The sequence below is a fragment of the Panthera uncia genome (assembly GCF_023721935.1).
Source record: "Panthera uncia isolate 11264 chromosome A1 unlocalized genomic scaffold, Puncia_PCG_1.0 HiC_scaffold_17, whole genome shotgun sequence".
Classification (NCBI taxonomy): Eukaryota; Metazoa; Chordata; class Mammalia; order Carnivora; family Felidae; genus Panthera; species Panthera uncia.
In genome coordinates, this window is record NW_026057577.1 from 67,994,767 (window position 1) to 68,008,492 (window position 13,726).

The following is a 13,726-nucleotide window of genomic DNA, read 5'->3' on the forward strand; positions in this document are numbered from 1 at the left end:
CAGACAGCATGAGCTCCCTCTTATTTTTTTTTAAGTTTATTTATTTATTTTGAGAGAGAGAGACAGACAATCCCAAGCAGGCTCCATGCTGTCAGTTCAGAGCCTGGTGTGGGGCCCGATCCCACCAACCAGGACTCGATCCAATGAACCAGGACCCAATCCCACGAACCATGAGATCATGACTTGAGCTGAAATCAAGAGTAGATGCTTAACCAACTGAGCCACCCCATTATGAGCTCCCTCTTAACAAGATGGATCTAGAAACTCTCGTTGCTGAATGCCCAAATAGCAAGCAGCAAAGACCAAAGGTAGTTGCTTTCCAATAAGCTCTTTAGTGGTAGCTTGATCCCAATCTGGCTGTTTTACTCCAGAGTGAGTAATTACTGGAATTAATACTTACCTTAGCTAATGAGTTATTATTGTTGTTATTATTGTTATTATTATATTGGAATTAATGTTGGAGTTATATTATTATTATATTGGAATTATTATTGGAATTAATACTTACCTAATGAGTTTATGTTCTTAGTAGATCTACCAGACCATCATCTGAAGGCTGAAAAAATGCCTGCTGTGTCCACTGGGAAGCCTGCCTCAGAGGGACTTGTTTTATGTGAAGGAGGTGTAACAGTGGGCACACAGTCCTAGGATTCCCTGCCCTTACTATAAACCACATCACCTGAATCAGCTGGCTTACTACAATAGTGGGATGGCCTGATAAAGACTCAGCTAAGGTGCCATATCAAGGACCACATCTTGTAGGGTGGGGGTGATCTAGTATGTATCCAGTGGCTGATAACTGGTCAGTGTCCACAGTACCTAGGCTACATGGGCTCAGGAGACAAGAGGTAGAAAGTAAGAGTGGCCCTGTCTCCATCACTCCCAGTCACCAATTGCTAGAATTTGTGTTTCTCATTCTCATGCTTTAGGTTCTGTTGGATTATAAGTTCTGGCTCTGTCTGGGTGAGGGGCTGTCCACCAGGAGTCGCACTGGAGGCTCTGCTGAACAATCACCTGTAGTTTTGGGCTTCTCATTCCAGGGGGCCTGCAGGCAAATAAAAGAATTATAGTATTGTCCCAGAAATGCTTAGTCTTATTTACTATGAGGCACTAGGGTTGCTGTTACCCTTTGAAGCAGAGGTATTGATGGTTGGTGAAACTCAGGATTTCTTGGTGCTTCCACACTCATTGATAACTATGTTGACTATTGCCTTTTTGTGAATACATTTTAAATCTTTTCTTTCCAGCCCCAGTGTTGGCACCAAAATGACTCTATCTTATGCTGACAGAGGTGATCATGATTGACATGAAAAAGAGTGACATCATCTAAATTAGAACTTGTATTTTGAGTTCTATTCCTTTAGTTTTGGTTCTTTTTTCTATGAATTGTATATATGCTTGCTAACATAAAAATAAAATTGAATTAAAAGACTGAGAATTTAAGAGCATCAAGACTTTATTCTAAAAGATCTAACTTCATGTAATTTTTAAGCATTTATCTTAAGTGTTTAGATAAAAATATTTTCCATATGAAAAATACATACAGACATGTGTATACATGTATATATGTATACATATGTATATATGACTATCAAAAAATATTGAGCATAATAGAAAATGCCCTCCTTGACCTGACATTTGTCTTCCCACCAGACGTTTCTCAAGGCTCTCGCCACTTGTCACTTTGTGCTGTCCTCAGAATGATTTCATAAAATCCACTCTATTACTTTTTATGTCCATGCCTAGAATGTTCTCCCTCATGTCATTTTCTACCCTCTACCCCACACTTCTATTCCCCATTTGGCTTGTCCGTGTTCAACTTCTAAAACTTTGAGTTTGTCTTCCTTTTTAGATTTATCCGAGACTGTCGGATAAATTTTTTTTAATAGATGTTTTGTACCATAGCATCCAGAAAAGTGGCTGGCATATATGAAGTATCAATGAATGGATTACATGTACAGTTAACTGATTATAATTGTTGTAATTTTCATATTTTGCATTTTTGTATTTTTATAAAATCTCTAAAAGTGTGAGACAAAAATGCATGGTTTTGAGTATTTCTTAGCAGTCATAACTATGTCTGGAGGAATGGAGAAGCTTCCTCAGAGTGTTAGAAAGTTACAGAATTAAGTTTATGGTAATTACATGAAAGCATTATAATTTTATCACTGACTTAAATCGGTATGTTTTTATAAATAATTTATGCTCAATTTCAGATTGCAGAGGAGGGATCCACCATTTCATGTGTGGTGGAACGAACCAGAGGAGCTCTGGATTATGTGCATGTTTTTTATACCATCTCACAGATCGGATCTGAAGGCATTAATTACCTTGTTGATGATTTTGCTAATGCCAGTGGAACTATCACGTTCCTTCCTTGGCAGAGATCTGAGGTAAACCCTACCTTGTTTCCTTGAAAGTCTCCTGGAAAGCTTTTCCTGTTTGTTCTGTAACTTATTTGCAACTTCTTGCTGTTTAAGCGATGTAAAGTATTCAGGTAATTAGGTAAATATCATGGTCTAAAATGTTTTTTTAATTTATTTATGCAAAATAAAAACTAAAGGTTTTGAATGATTATAGTATTATTATAGTTTTATAGTTTTATATCTTCTTTAATTCCTGTATAATAAAAATGGTATAACTTGAAGGTTTGTCATTGTGGGTTTTTTGTTGTTGTTGTTGTTGTTGTTGTTATTACTACTGATACAATGGGAAACTGCAGAGATCTTAATGGTACTCTTCTAATCAGCCAATGAGGAATTCTTATAACTATAATCTCACTTTGTTTTTAAACATAGAAAAAATGAGGTAGTTTTTCTTTGTTTTGAAAGTACAAGTGATCTCAAGTTTTATCAAAACTTTCCATGAACTATCGTCTCATTTCTGAATAGGTGCTCCAGAAATAAATGGCACTTCTTGTAAGTGACATCGAGGTGAGACTGTGTCCTCTACCAGAATTAAAAAATTTTTTTAATGTTTATGTATTTTTGAGAGAGAGAGGTAGAGCACAAGCGGGTCAGGGGCAGAGAGAGAAGGAGACACAGAATCTGAAACAGGCTCCAGGCTCTGAGCTGTCAGCACAGAGCCCGACGCTGAGCTCGAACTCACGAGCTGTGAGATCATGACCTGAGCCGAAGTTGGATGCCCAACTGACTGAGCCACCAAGCACCCCCTCTATCAGAATTTTTTAAAACATTCTTCTAGTCTACCATGTTAGAATATTCACATCAGTATAATTTTTCATTAAAAATGTAAGTAGCTTATATGTCATTATTGATACATAGTAAAATAACTTAAGGCTTGCAAATATAATCTTTGAGGAAATATCTAAGGGATTTAGGAGTTAATTGGTTGGAAAAGATAAAATTGAGGGAAGACTTAAAATATGCTTAAGATTTAAAGAGTTAACACTAAAGAATGATCAAATCTCTATAATTTGGGGAAGAAGGAGATTAAATTGTTTATAACAAAAGTTCTCCAATAACAGGCTGCAGATAGATCCATGGTAAATATTTTGCTGATTCTTTGGTAAAGTGAGGAAAATTATGAAAACTAAGCAAGTTTTCATAAGGCTAACAATGCTATTTAAAGAACTGTTTTTTAATCTGATGTTGTCTTTTTCACTACTTTTCTGGATTTAAAGTATTCTTTTTTTTTTTACTCAAGTAATAATGGTGGCATTTAGTCACTTATTTATGTTTCTACTTGGAAAACAGAGTTGATCCCCCAGATTTTCCTTGGGAAATTTACCAACTATGAAGTGAAAATATAACCAGAAACCATTGTTTTATAAACACATTTTGGAAGAGCTAAGAGTTAATCAGATTCTGGAAAATAAGCTCTTGCGAAGTTATATTTAAAATATTTTCTTCTATAATTTTTAGTTTCTTTAAGCAATAAGTGATCTTTATTGCAAAGTAGTAACATTGACTAGTGGGGTTGGTTTATAATACGATGTCTGCTAGATCTACACCAACCACTTAATCTGGCTTTGTAAGACATCGTGATGTTTTGGTGTTACTTTTTATAGCAACATTTGTTAGCTTTGCTTTGTAGGGGCAAGATATCTGAAATCTTCAGACTGCATATTGTTATTTTTAGTTTAGGAACAATGACATGATTTGGGTAGTAGGTATCATTTTTGCCCTTCCCCTTGAGTATTTTGGCTGTGCCATATGTTAATTTCTTATTTAAAATTTTGATTAAAATGAACATTAAAACCAAATTCAGACCTGCTAAATCAAACTCTTAAGAAAAACTACATTAAAAAAAAAGTCCTCCAAATGGTTTTAGCCCAAAGATTAGTACTTTGGAGATTGCATTTGGAGTGAGAGTGCATTGTCAGAATGTTGTCACCCTTCTTTCTGGGAGAAACCAGGAAGGCCTCTTCATTCCTTTCTGTTCTCCACTTGCTATGCTAAGTGAGTCATCAGGGTCTGGGTCTTCTATCTCTAGAACAAATCTCAAATCCATCTGTTTTTCTTCATCTCCACTGTCACTGCATTATTCAGAATCTCATTCTCTCTCATCATTCACCTCCTGTCTCAGCCCCTAGCATCCTTTCTTGCCCTGTCCACTCTGTTTACACTCTGCCCTGGTACTGAGTCTAAAACAAAATTCTCATTTTGTCCGTTTCCTGCTTATGATTCTTCTGTTCTCTCCACTGCCTGTGGAATGAAGTCCCAATTTTTTTTTGGCATTTGAAAATTTATTACTGTCATGTTTTCACCATCAAAACTTATGATCTTGGTCTTTCTTTCTTCTCTTTGTGTAAGGCCAATAGAGAGACACTGGCTACTTCACCAATCTTAAAACAAACTCCAGGAATGTTACCAACAGCATGACCTTTGTGACCAAATCCAACAACCAGAACTTCATCATTTTCCTGGAACAGAATCAACAGTTTACTTCTGGTGTCAGCAACTATCACTAAAAATACCCGTTTGTTATATAAAAAAACTGGGAGAAAATATCTTAAGAACAGAAACTACAATAGACTAAAACTCTTACCTCAATAAAATTCAACCATCTTTGGATACAAAGGCTGTGATTTTTTTTTTTTTTTTTTTTGCCATTCTTGATCAGCTACACCCTGACACACTTCCTGATGGCAGAATTTGGCTGTTTGGCTCCGACCCCTTTTTTCCAGCACACCTCCCTTTGCACAGGTCGTGTCTTCAAAAGTATTGGCCTTCAGGGCTCTGCCCAACTGGGCTTTCTTGTACTGAATATGGCACTTCCATCTTGCCCATCCTGCTGGTGCTGTGGGCCTGAGAGTCAAAATTGTTTTTAGTGTTAGCATAAAAGGTCCCTTTGAACTGAGCTAATTATCTGTCTAGCCTTATCTCCCACACCAGTGATGGTGGTCTAATTTCAGTTTCCCTGTATGCCTTATTCTTTCACATCGGCTCCCTCTACAAGTGCTGTTTCTTTTACTCGGAATGTCCTTCCCATTATTATTTACAACCACAACTAACACATTAAGACACTTAAAACGTGTCTGTTGTAAAATCGTTAGTAGGTAAAGTTGGTTGTTCTTTTTATGTGTACTTTGTGCATAACCCTATTATGACATTTTACATTGCATTTGATCGATTAATATCTTGTTACATTTTTAATATATGGAATATATTAAATACTATAATAACTATATTTAATGATTCAAAACCAGACCAGTAACCTACTAACTAGCAGTTTACATTGTTTTAAATGTTTTCCTTGTCATCTCTTTCCTACAATAGCCCGTGAGCCTCTTTGGGATTGGGGCATTTTCCAATCTTGGCACATTGTGGGTGTCACGGCATGCTTATTCAGTTAATAAAGGGAGGGGAATTGTTTTTTCACTTCAGATTTTGACTTAAATTTTGTAGAGCTTGGCTTGAGTTATTGCTACTTTTTTGGAAAGATTACTTACACCAGATTTTCAAAGTCCATTTTGAATCTCTTTTTAAAAATTCTACTACTAAGAATGTCAGGTGTTCCTTAGGCAGGAACTAGACATGTATATGTTGTCCGTTCAACTGCCCCCTGCACATCCCATCAGATAACATGCAGTTCCTTATTTATGAACTTTGTACCCTGAGGTTGGTCATACCACTGTCGTTGGTACAAGCAATATATGATATTACATTGATACATTAATATGTCATGTATGGTATGATGTTAATACATCAATATGGTATTTTCATTTTATTTATTTTATTTTACTTATTTTTTTATTTGAGAGAATGTGAGCAGGAAAGAGGGGCAGAAGGAGAGAGAGAATCCCAAGCAGGCTCCACACTCAGTGCAGAGCCCAACGTGGGGCATGATCCTCTGACCCTGGGGTCACAACCTGAGCTGAAATCAAGAGTCGGTCACTCACCTGAGCCACCCAGGTGCCCCTCAATATGATATTTTTAGACAGAAAGTGTTCATACTCGACACCCATTATTGTTTAAGAATTCACTTCTCTGGTCCTTCTCTGTCTGTGTTTTAATGTTTAATAAATGGATCATGTTAGGTGTTGTCAATACAGAGCCTGCTTGGGATTCTCTGCCTCCCTCTCTCTCTGCCCCTCCCCTGGTCACCTGTGCATGCATGCTTGCATTCTCTGTCTCTCTCTCCCTCAAAAGTAAATAAACATTTTTTAAAAAGGAAGTGGATCATGTTACATAGTAACTTCAATTAAATATAACTTAATTGGCTATTTTATTTTCTTCTGGTAAGTGGTAAGTCATTTCTGTATGCCTCATTGCTTCATGCCTCTGGATTTTTACATTTATAGGTTCTGAATATATATGTTCTTGATGATGATATTCCTGAGCTTAATGAGTATTTCCGTGTGACGCTGGTTTCTGCAATTCCTGGAGATGGGAAGCTGGGATCCATCCCCACCAGTGGTGCAAGCATAGACCCTGAAAAGGAAACAACAGATATCACCATCAAAGCTAGTGATCACCCATATGGTAACCAAGCCCTCCTGGAAGAAGAATGCTCTCTTCTCCGGGTATATTTGGTCTAGTTAAGAACTTCTGAAGGGAGATTTTGCAAATGATTGCAATTGAACTCCTTTGGGTCCTCTAACCTGTGGGCTCTTGAAATTCTAAGCTGCCATTTTGAGGGACATTGTTTATAAAAGAAAATACAAAGATCAATTTCTGAAGTTTACAAATATATTTTGAAAGGTATATACAGGATTATTTAAAACAAAAAAAGTACTTTCATTCATGGCTTTCAAAATTTTTTTATTTAAAAAATTATCTTCTAGTGATATGTTAACAACTAATTAATTGAAATACTTTGTAATTTATATTGTACTGTCTTAAAGAAGTGAAGTTATCACTGTCTGTTTATATTAATTTCTTTTTGTGCTGCAAAGTGATAATTTTCTTAATTGTGGAGTTATCACAGATATCCGTCCTAACAAATAGAGACTGTTATTCTATATTGAAAATTAATAGTTTTTTGGGGGGCATAAAGCAAGAAAAACTAGTAACAGTTCTGTGTAGGGAACCTGAGAGGCTCTTGAACTCAGATTTTACAGTTAAATTTTTCTTAAATGGGTTGCAAATCCTTTAGGGAGGCATTTATCATGTTCTGCTCTAAGTTTAAGAATGAATTCTAGAGACTCAAATATTCTAGAGATTCTTTGGGTAGAGACAAAGAAAATTTTAACTTATATTGAAAACTTAACACATTCTGTGTCAAAAGCATGTTAATCAAATCTTCAGTGAAGTCTTTCTAAATGAAAGCCCTCCGAATTTTATTCTGGTGGCCAAAATAATTGTGCAAGATTGTTTCAGATGAATTCTGAAGATGTTTCAGAAGAAATTCTTCCACAGATCACTGGGGTCAGAATGGCTCTCTGTGTCTTGCAGGCTTGCTGCAGTTCTCCACAGGGCTGCCCCCTGAGCCTGAGGACGCGATGACCCTGCCTTCAAGCAGCATGCCTCACGTCACCGTGCAGGAGGAAGATGGAGAAGTGAGACTATTGGTCGTCCGGGCACAAGGACTCCTGGGGAGGGTTCTGGCGGAATTTAGGACGGTGTCACTGACAGCATTTAGTCCTGAGGACTATCAGGTAAATCACTTGATCATTTGGAAGCCATATTTATCAAAGAGACTCAGTCCTTCCCTTGCGGGAGTGGAAGAGACTTGCACTGGTCCCCTGTTATACTCAACAAGCAAAATAAGCGCTGATGGATTGCTCTCTAGCCTGTTGATTTCTACAAATTCAAGTACTTCAGTCCTTTAACGCCTGACACTTAAGTAGCTCTCATACTGATAATTTCTCTTGTGTCTTATATTTGTCATAGTGTTCACTTATATTACTTATTTTAATGTCACAGATTTTGATATATAGGGTATATATTTAAAATTCTATTTCTTAAACGTTTTATTTTTTTAATATTTTAAAAAATGTTTATATTTTTGAGAGAGGGAGAGAGAGAGAGAGAGCGAGCAAGCACCAGTGGAGGAGGGGCAGAGAGAAAGGGAGACACAGAATCTGAAGCAGGCCCCAGTCTCCGAGCTGTCAGCACAGAGCCTGATGCGGGGCTCAAACTCAAGAACTGCAAGATCATGACCTGAGCTGAAGTTGGATACTCACTTGACTGAGCCATGCAGGCACCCGTCTTTCTTCAACATTTAAAATTTTTTTTAATGTTTATTTATTTTTGATAGAGAGAGCGAGTGCATGAGCAGGGGAGGAACAGAGAGAGAAGGAGACACAGAATCTGAAGCAGGCTCCAGGATCTGAGCTGTCAGCACAGAGCCTGACATGAGGCTTGGACTCACAAACTGTGAGATCATGACCTAGCTGAAGTCAGACACTCAACTGACTGAGCCACCCAGGTGTCCCTTAAACATTTTAAACCCTCTTGTATGCTTCCATCAAACAGGTCCAAAATTGTAAAGAAATTGTATATCCATGTCTTTTCCATTTGAATTATATTATTCTCCAAGTGAGAAGTAGTGTGGCACTGGCAAACAGAAGCTTGGGATTTTGAGCTGGACCAGACTGGGTTTCAACTGGTCTTCTAAATGTGTGACCTTGGGAGCCTCAAATCTTCCTAACCTTAGTATCCTTATCATTAAGAGGAGACCATGTCTACTGGGCAGAATTGCTCTGAGGATGGATGGCAGCATTTTAAGTGTCATGTACTATACATGGCACATACACAGTGACATTGTTACCGCTGCCTATTCTTATTATCACCAGTTCGTTCATATTAAGCAAATGCTCATGATTTCTTCTTGGCTGTACTTCTCAGGATGTATTTTCTATCCTTCAACAACTTTATTTTCCCAAAAAGTCCTCTTTTTAAAATTTAATATTAGGGGCGTCTGGGTGGCTCAGTCGGTTAAGCGGCCGACTTTGGCTCAGGTCATGATCTCGCGGTCCGTGAGTTCGAGTCCCGCGTCAGGCTCTGTGCTGACAGCTCAGAGCCTGGAGCCTGTTTCAGATTCTGTGTCTCCCTCTCTCTGACCCTCCCCGATTCGTGCTCTTTTCTCTGTCTCAAAAATAAATAAACGTTAAAAAAAAATTTAAAATTTAATATTAGTTTCCCTCCTTCTTCCTAATAAGACCTGCACAATGGTTTGGAGTTCAGTAATTTGTATATAGTTTTCTGTTCAAACCTCAGAAACCTTGCCTAATTGAATTCAATTAATTTTGGCTGTAGTCCAGTGGGCAAAGTTTTCTCAGATTTCTTCTTTCTTAGACTCTTTTTCTTGGGCAAGTTCTATTTCTCTTGCCTTGACATTTATTGTATCTTTAATTAATTTGATATATAACATATTCCACAAGACATTACAGCTTAGCTTAATATTCTCTGCATTCTCTTAAAGAAATACTTTAGTCCTTATATTGGTGGTCTCCAATTTCTAGTTATTCTGGAAATCCCCAATCTCCAGTTGGATTATCATTTTCTTTAATAACCAAAACAAAATAAAGCAAAACCTATGCCCCTATATTTCATGACAGTCAGAAAACTACTACCCTTGAAGACATTTCTGATGATTTTTAGGGTATTTGGATGTCCTGTTTGTCACTGGTTTTCACTTTGAACTGTAATCTTTGCTTTTCCCTGAAAACCTGATAACTTCTTCACTTCTCTATGATGGGTTAGCTCTTTCTGGTCTGCATTAGCATATAAAAGCAAGACTTTTTAGGCTGTGTGTGTGAGTATGCAAGTGTCGGGGAAGGAGGGAAAGTGCCAGGAGGGATCCTCTACTGAAGAGGAGACAATTGCATATCAGATATCACTGTTCTTAAGTTTATTCTCTTATATTGAGGTACACGTGGTCCCCACCATCCAGGTGCTTACTCCCAGCTCTTGAGAATGATATTAAATAGCTAATTAATGACTGAATCACAGTTACAGAAATGTTCAAGGTTGGTATGGGAGAGAAGTGGATATTGACATAGGGTAGTGGAGGTGGCCTTTTTTTGGGGAAGTGATACTTATGCTGAGCTCTGAAGTTTAAAGAGGAGAAAACTAGCAAACTAGGTGAAGCGGGAGGGAAGAACTACCTGAGATCTCATGGTAAAATGGCATGAGTAAAATGGTTAAATGGCCCTAATGAGGAGCAGAAAGAAGACCAGTGTTTCTGGAATGTGGACAGATAGGTGTCATGATAAAAGATAAGGTAAACAAGGGCCTGAATCTTCCTAGGCCTTAGATCTCATGCTATATTTGTGCCTTATATTTTAATAGCAAGGAGAAGTAATTGAAAGGTGTTATATATTTATGAAAGATTATGAAACTGAACTGGGGAGAATGGATTGGAAGATATAGGCACTGGATGCAGAAAGGCCAGTAAGGAGTCCATTTTCTAAACAAGGCGAAAGGTGTTAGTATTTTGGACTAGGTAGATCATGATGTATATGTAAAGAAGTAGGTGGTCTCAAGAAGTGTGTCAGAGTTGAAATGGCAGGACGTGAAGGTTGTTTATTGTAAAGGATAAAAAGAAGAAGGTGTCAAAAGTGACCCCCTAGTTCTGGGCATGAACAACTTGCTGCTATATAATTTAGTATGGTGGAGAGGATTGGATAAGGCATAGATTTTTTTAAGGGAAAATTGTGACTTAAAAATTCTGACAGAAATTATAAGAAAACTTTGAAGTAGGCATTAAGATTTAAGTCTAGATATAGGGGTTGGAGAGAGGAATTTAAGAGTTGGGAGCATATAAATAATATTAAAAGCCTAAGCCTATGGTATCCTTGTCTAGAGAGAGTCTAATAAACAGCAGTTTTTAGAGGTCATAAGGAGACTGTTAAAATCAGTAACAAATACTAAAAAGGATGAGTTAGAAAGTTAAGGAAAAATGGCGAGTGTGATATGGAATACCAGAGAAAAACATATTTCTGGAGAGTTAATGGCTAATTGTGTAGGATATTACAAAGGTCAAGTTAAAAGATGGTTTCCTTAGACAGTCAAATATTATCTCTGTTGTTAACACTTGTAGAATTACTCTATTGATGATTACCCTCTAGGCAAAGTTAATTACTTCCTTCTTGAGCAAACTATATGTATTTTACAGCTGTTGTTATTCTATTTGAATTATTATATTACACAGTTAACATTCCTGATAGAATCTTCTCCATCTCGCTAGAGATTTGTCTTGGTTATTTTTGAATTCCACGCATTTAAAATGGTGCCATTGTACATGCTGTGCATTTGGTAAATATTTTTAAAAAGTAAATAAATGAGTAAGTAAATTGGTACTTGGGTTTCTTAATTTAGCTTTAAGGCCATTAATAGCTCCTGAGAATGTAATATAGTTTGTCCATGCAAACTAACACTAGAAAAATTTGAACAACTTTAAGGTGTATTCTCATGTCTTGAGGGGACAGTGTTTTTTTTTTTAAGAGATAATGAAGATGGGAGTAAAAAAGGACCGTAAGACTTTGAATTTAAATAACTTTTTGTTTTTCCTGTAGTATGTGAACTTTTGTGATGGGAGATCTATCTGTATGACGAATTGCAGTTGCAAGTACAATCAAGAAAATGTTAATGCCCAATAGACGGATATTTATTGTTTGGAGAAATTCTCAGAATGAAAACACCAAAATGCTGTTGTTAGGCACTGAGTAATTACATTACTCAATGATATAATTTGAATAGCTCTAAATATACTTGTCAAGAGACATGTGCATTGAATTAATTTAGGAATTTGTGGTTTTCACATATTCAGATATCTCATTTGCCTTGACTATCTTTTTGATGAATAGCTAAACAAGAGAAATAAAAATCTGTCTGCTTTATTTAGTTGTGGAGAATATTTGTTTAGAATTTGTATTGAACACTATCCATATCCACCTAAGGATTTTGAGGTTTATATTCTTATTATGTTATTCTGTTTCAGTATTTACAACAATGTGGGACATAGTAAATACTCATTGTGCACATTAATATTCAGAATAATTATAATCTAATGGATAAATGTTTTGTTTGTATTTCAGAGTGTTTCTGGTACCTTAGAATTTCAACCAGGAGAAAGATACAAATACATTTCTGTTAACATCACTGATAATTCTGTCCCTGAATTGGAAAAATCTTTTAAAGTTGAGTTATTGAACTTGGAGGGAGGAGGTAAGCTGGTGACTCAAAAGTGTCATATATTTGCTTGTCCATTCACCTTGATGATAGTAGATTCTATTAAGGAAATGCAATCCTTGGAATCAATGTAACGTTTTTTTTAAATGAGTGAATTACTAGTTTTTGGAAAGAGCACCCTGAAGATTAATAATTACTAATATACTAATAATTGTATGGTAGGCAGTTTCTGATGGAGAGTCCCTTTCTTTTATTGGTAAAAAGAAAATTTCCATCTTTCCACATAAAGTTAGAATATTTATTGGTTTTAGAAATCAATATTCAACTCATAGTTTTATTTACATAGACTTTTGCTGTGAGGTTGGTTAATTCTGAGTTAATATTTCTAATGTTTATTGTAAGGACACCATCTGTTCGTATTGTTTTTTCCCCTTTTATTACCCATTGGTCTTTTCCTAAAGTAGATGTGCTTTTAGCATGAAGTAGTATAATTGTTCTCATTCACCAAATCATAGTTGTCATTTGTAGTAGGTGCCCCTAAAATCACATCTTTCCTTTCTCCCACTTTTGGATTTTCATAGTAGCTCCTTCAGAGCTATTTCCACATGTAGCCCAGGTAAAAACTAGTCCTTTCAGTTAATTTATTATGAGGTGATTATCAATAAAACAGGTCAGCAGTACTTTGTCTTCAATTATGATATTCAAAATCTCCAATTTTCATAGATTTTTGGAGTCAGAATTCATTTTGTGGCAAAACCCATCTGTACTGGAGAGAGGCTATTTATAGTCTTTATCCCATTTGGATGAACTATTTATATAGATTTCTTTGCAGAAGTGTTAATGTATTTGATATTCAGGTACTGCTTGGGGTGTTATAGAATATATATGATGTGCATCATATTCCCTTTATAAATGTAAGAAATTGAGAGTTGGTATGGAATCAGCAGGACATTTTCTTCCGTTACAAAACCTTGTATTATCATCTTGTTATTATCTTCATGTTTTAGTGAAGAAAGTTACAATACTGTATAAGCCATCCAAAGGGAGAGATTGAGTAAAATAGAAATATTAAAATTGTCTTTTACTGTGTAATGAGACTTTGGAGTAAGTATGCAGGATTTCCCCACGTTTCCTTTCCCTGTGTTCACAAAGCCCAGGGTGAAAGCAAAGGAGGCCAAGCCAGG

At 36.4% G+C, this 13,726-nt stretch overlaps 1 protein-coding gene across 1 annotated transcript; it reads left to right on the top strand.

The window, feature by feature from the left end:
- The first annotated feature begins 251 nt into the window (after window positions 1–251).
- On the top strand, window positions 252–8,236 carry LOC125935242 (adhesion G-protein coupled receptor V1-like). The gene is made up of 4 exons (XM_049648895.1): window positions 252–308; window positions 2,217–2,393; window positions 6,767–6,947; window positions 7,860–8,236. Exons 1-4 carry the CDS (start codon window positions 252–254, stop codon window positions 8,234–8,236), a joined length of 792 nt encoding a protein of 263 aa, XP_049504852.1.
- The last annotated feature ends 5,490 nt before the right edge of the window (window positions 8,237–13,726 follow it).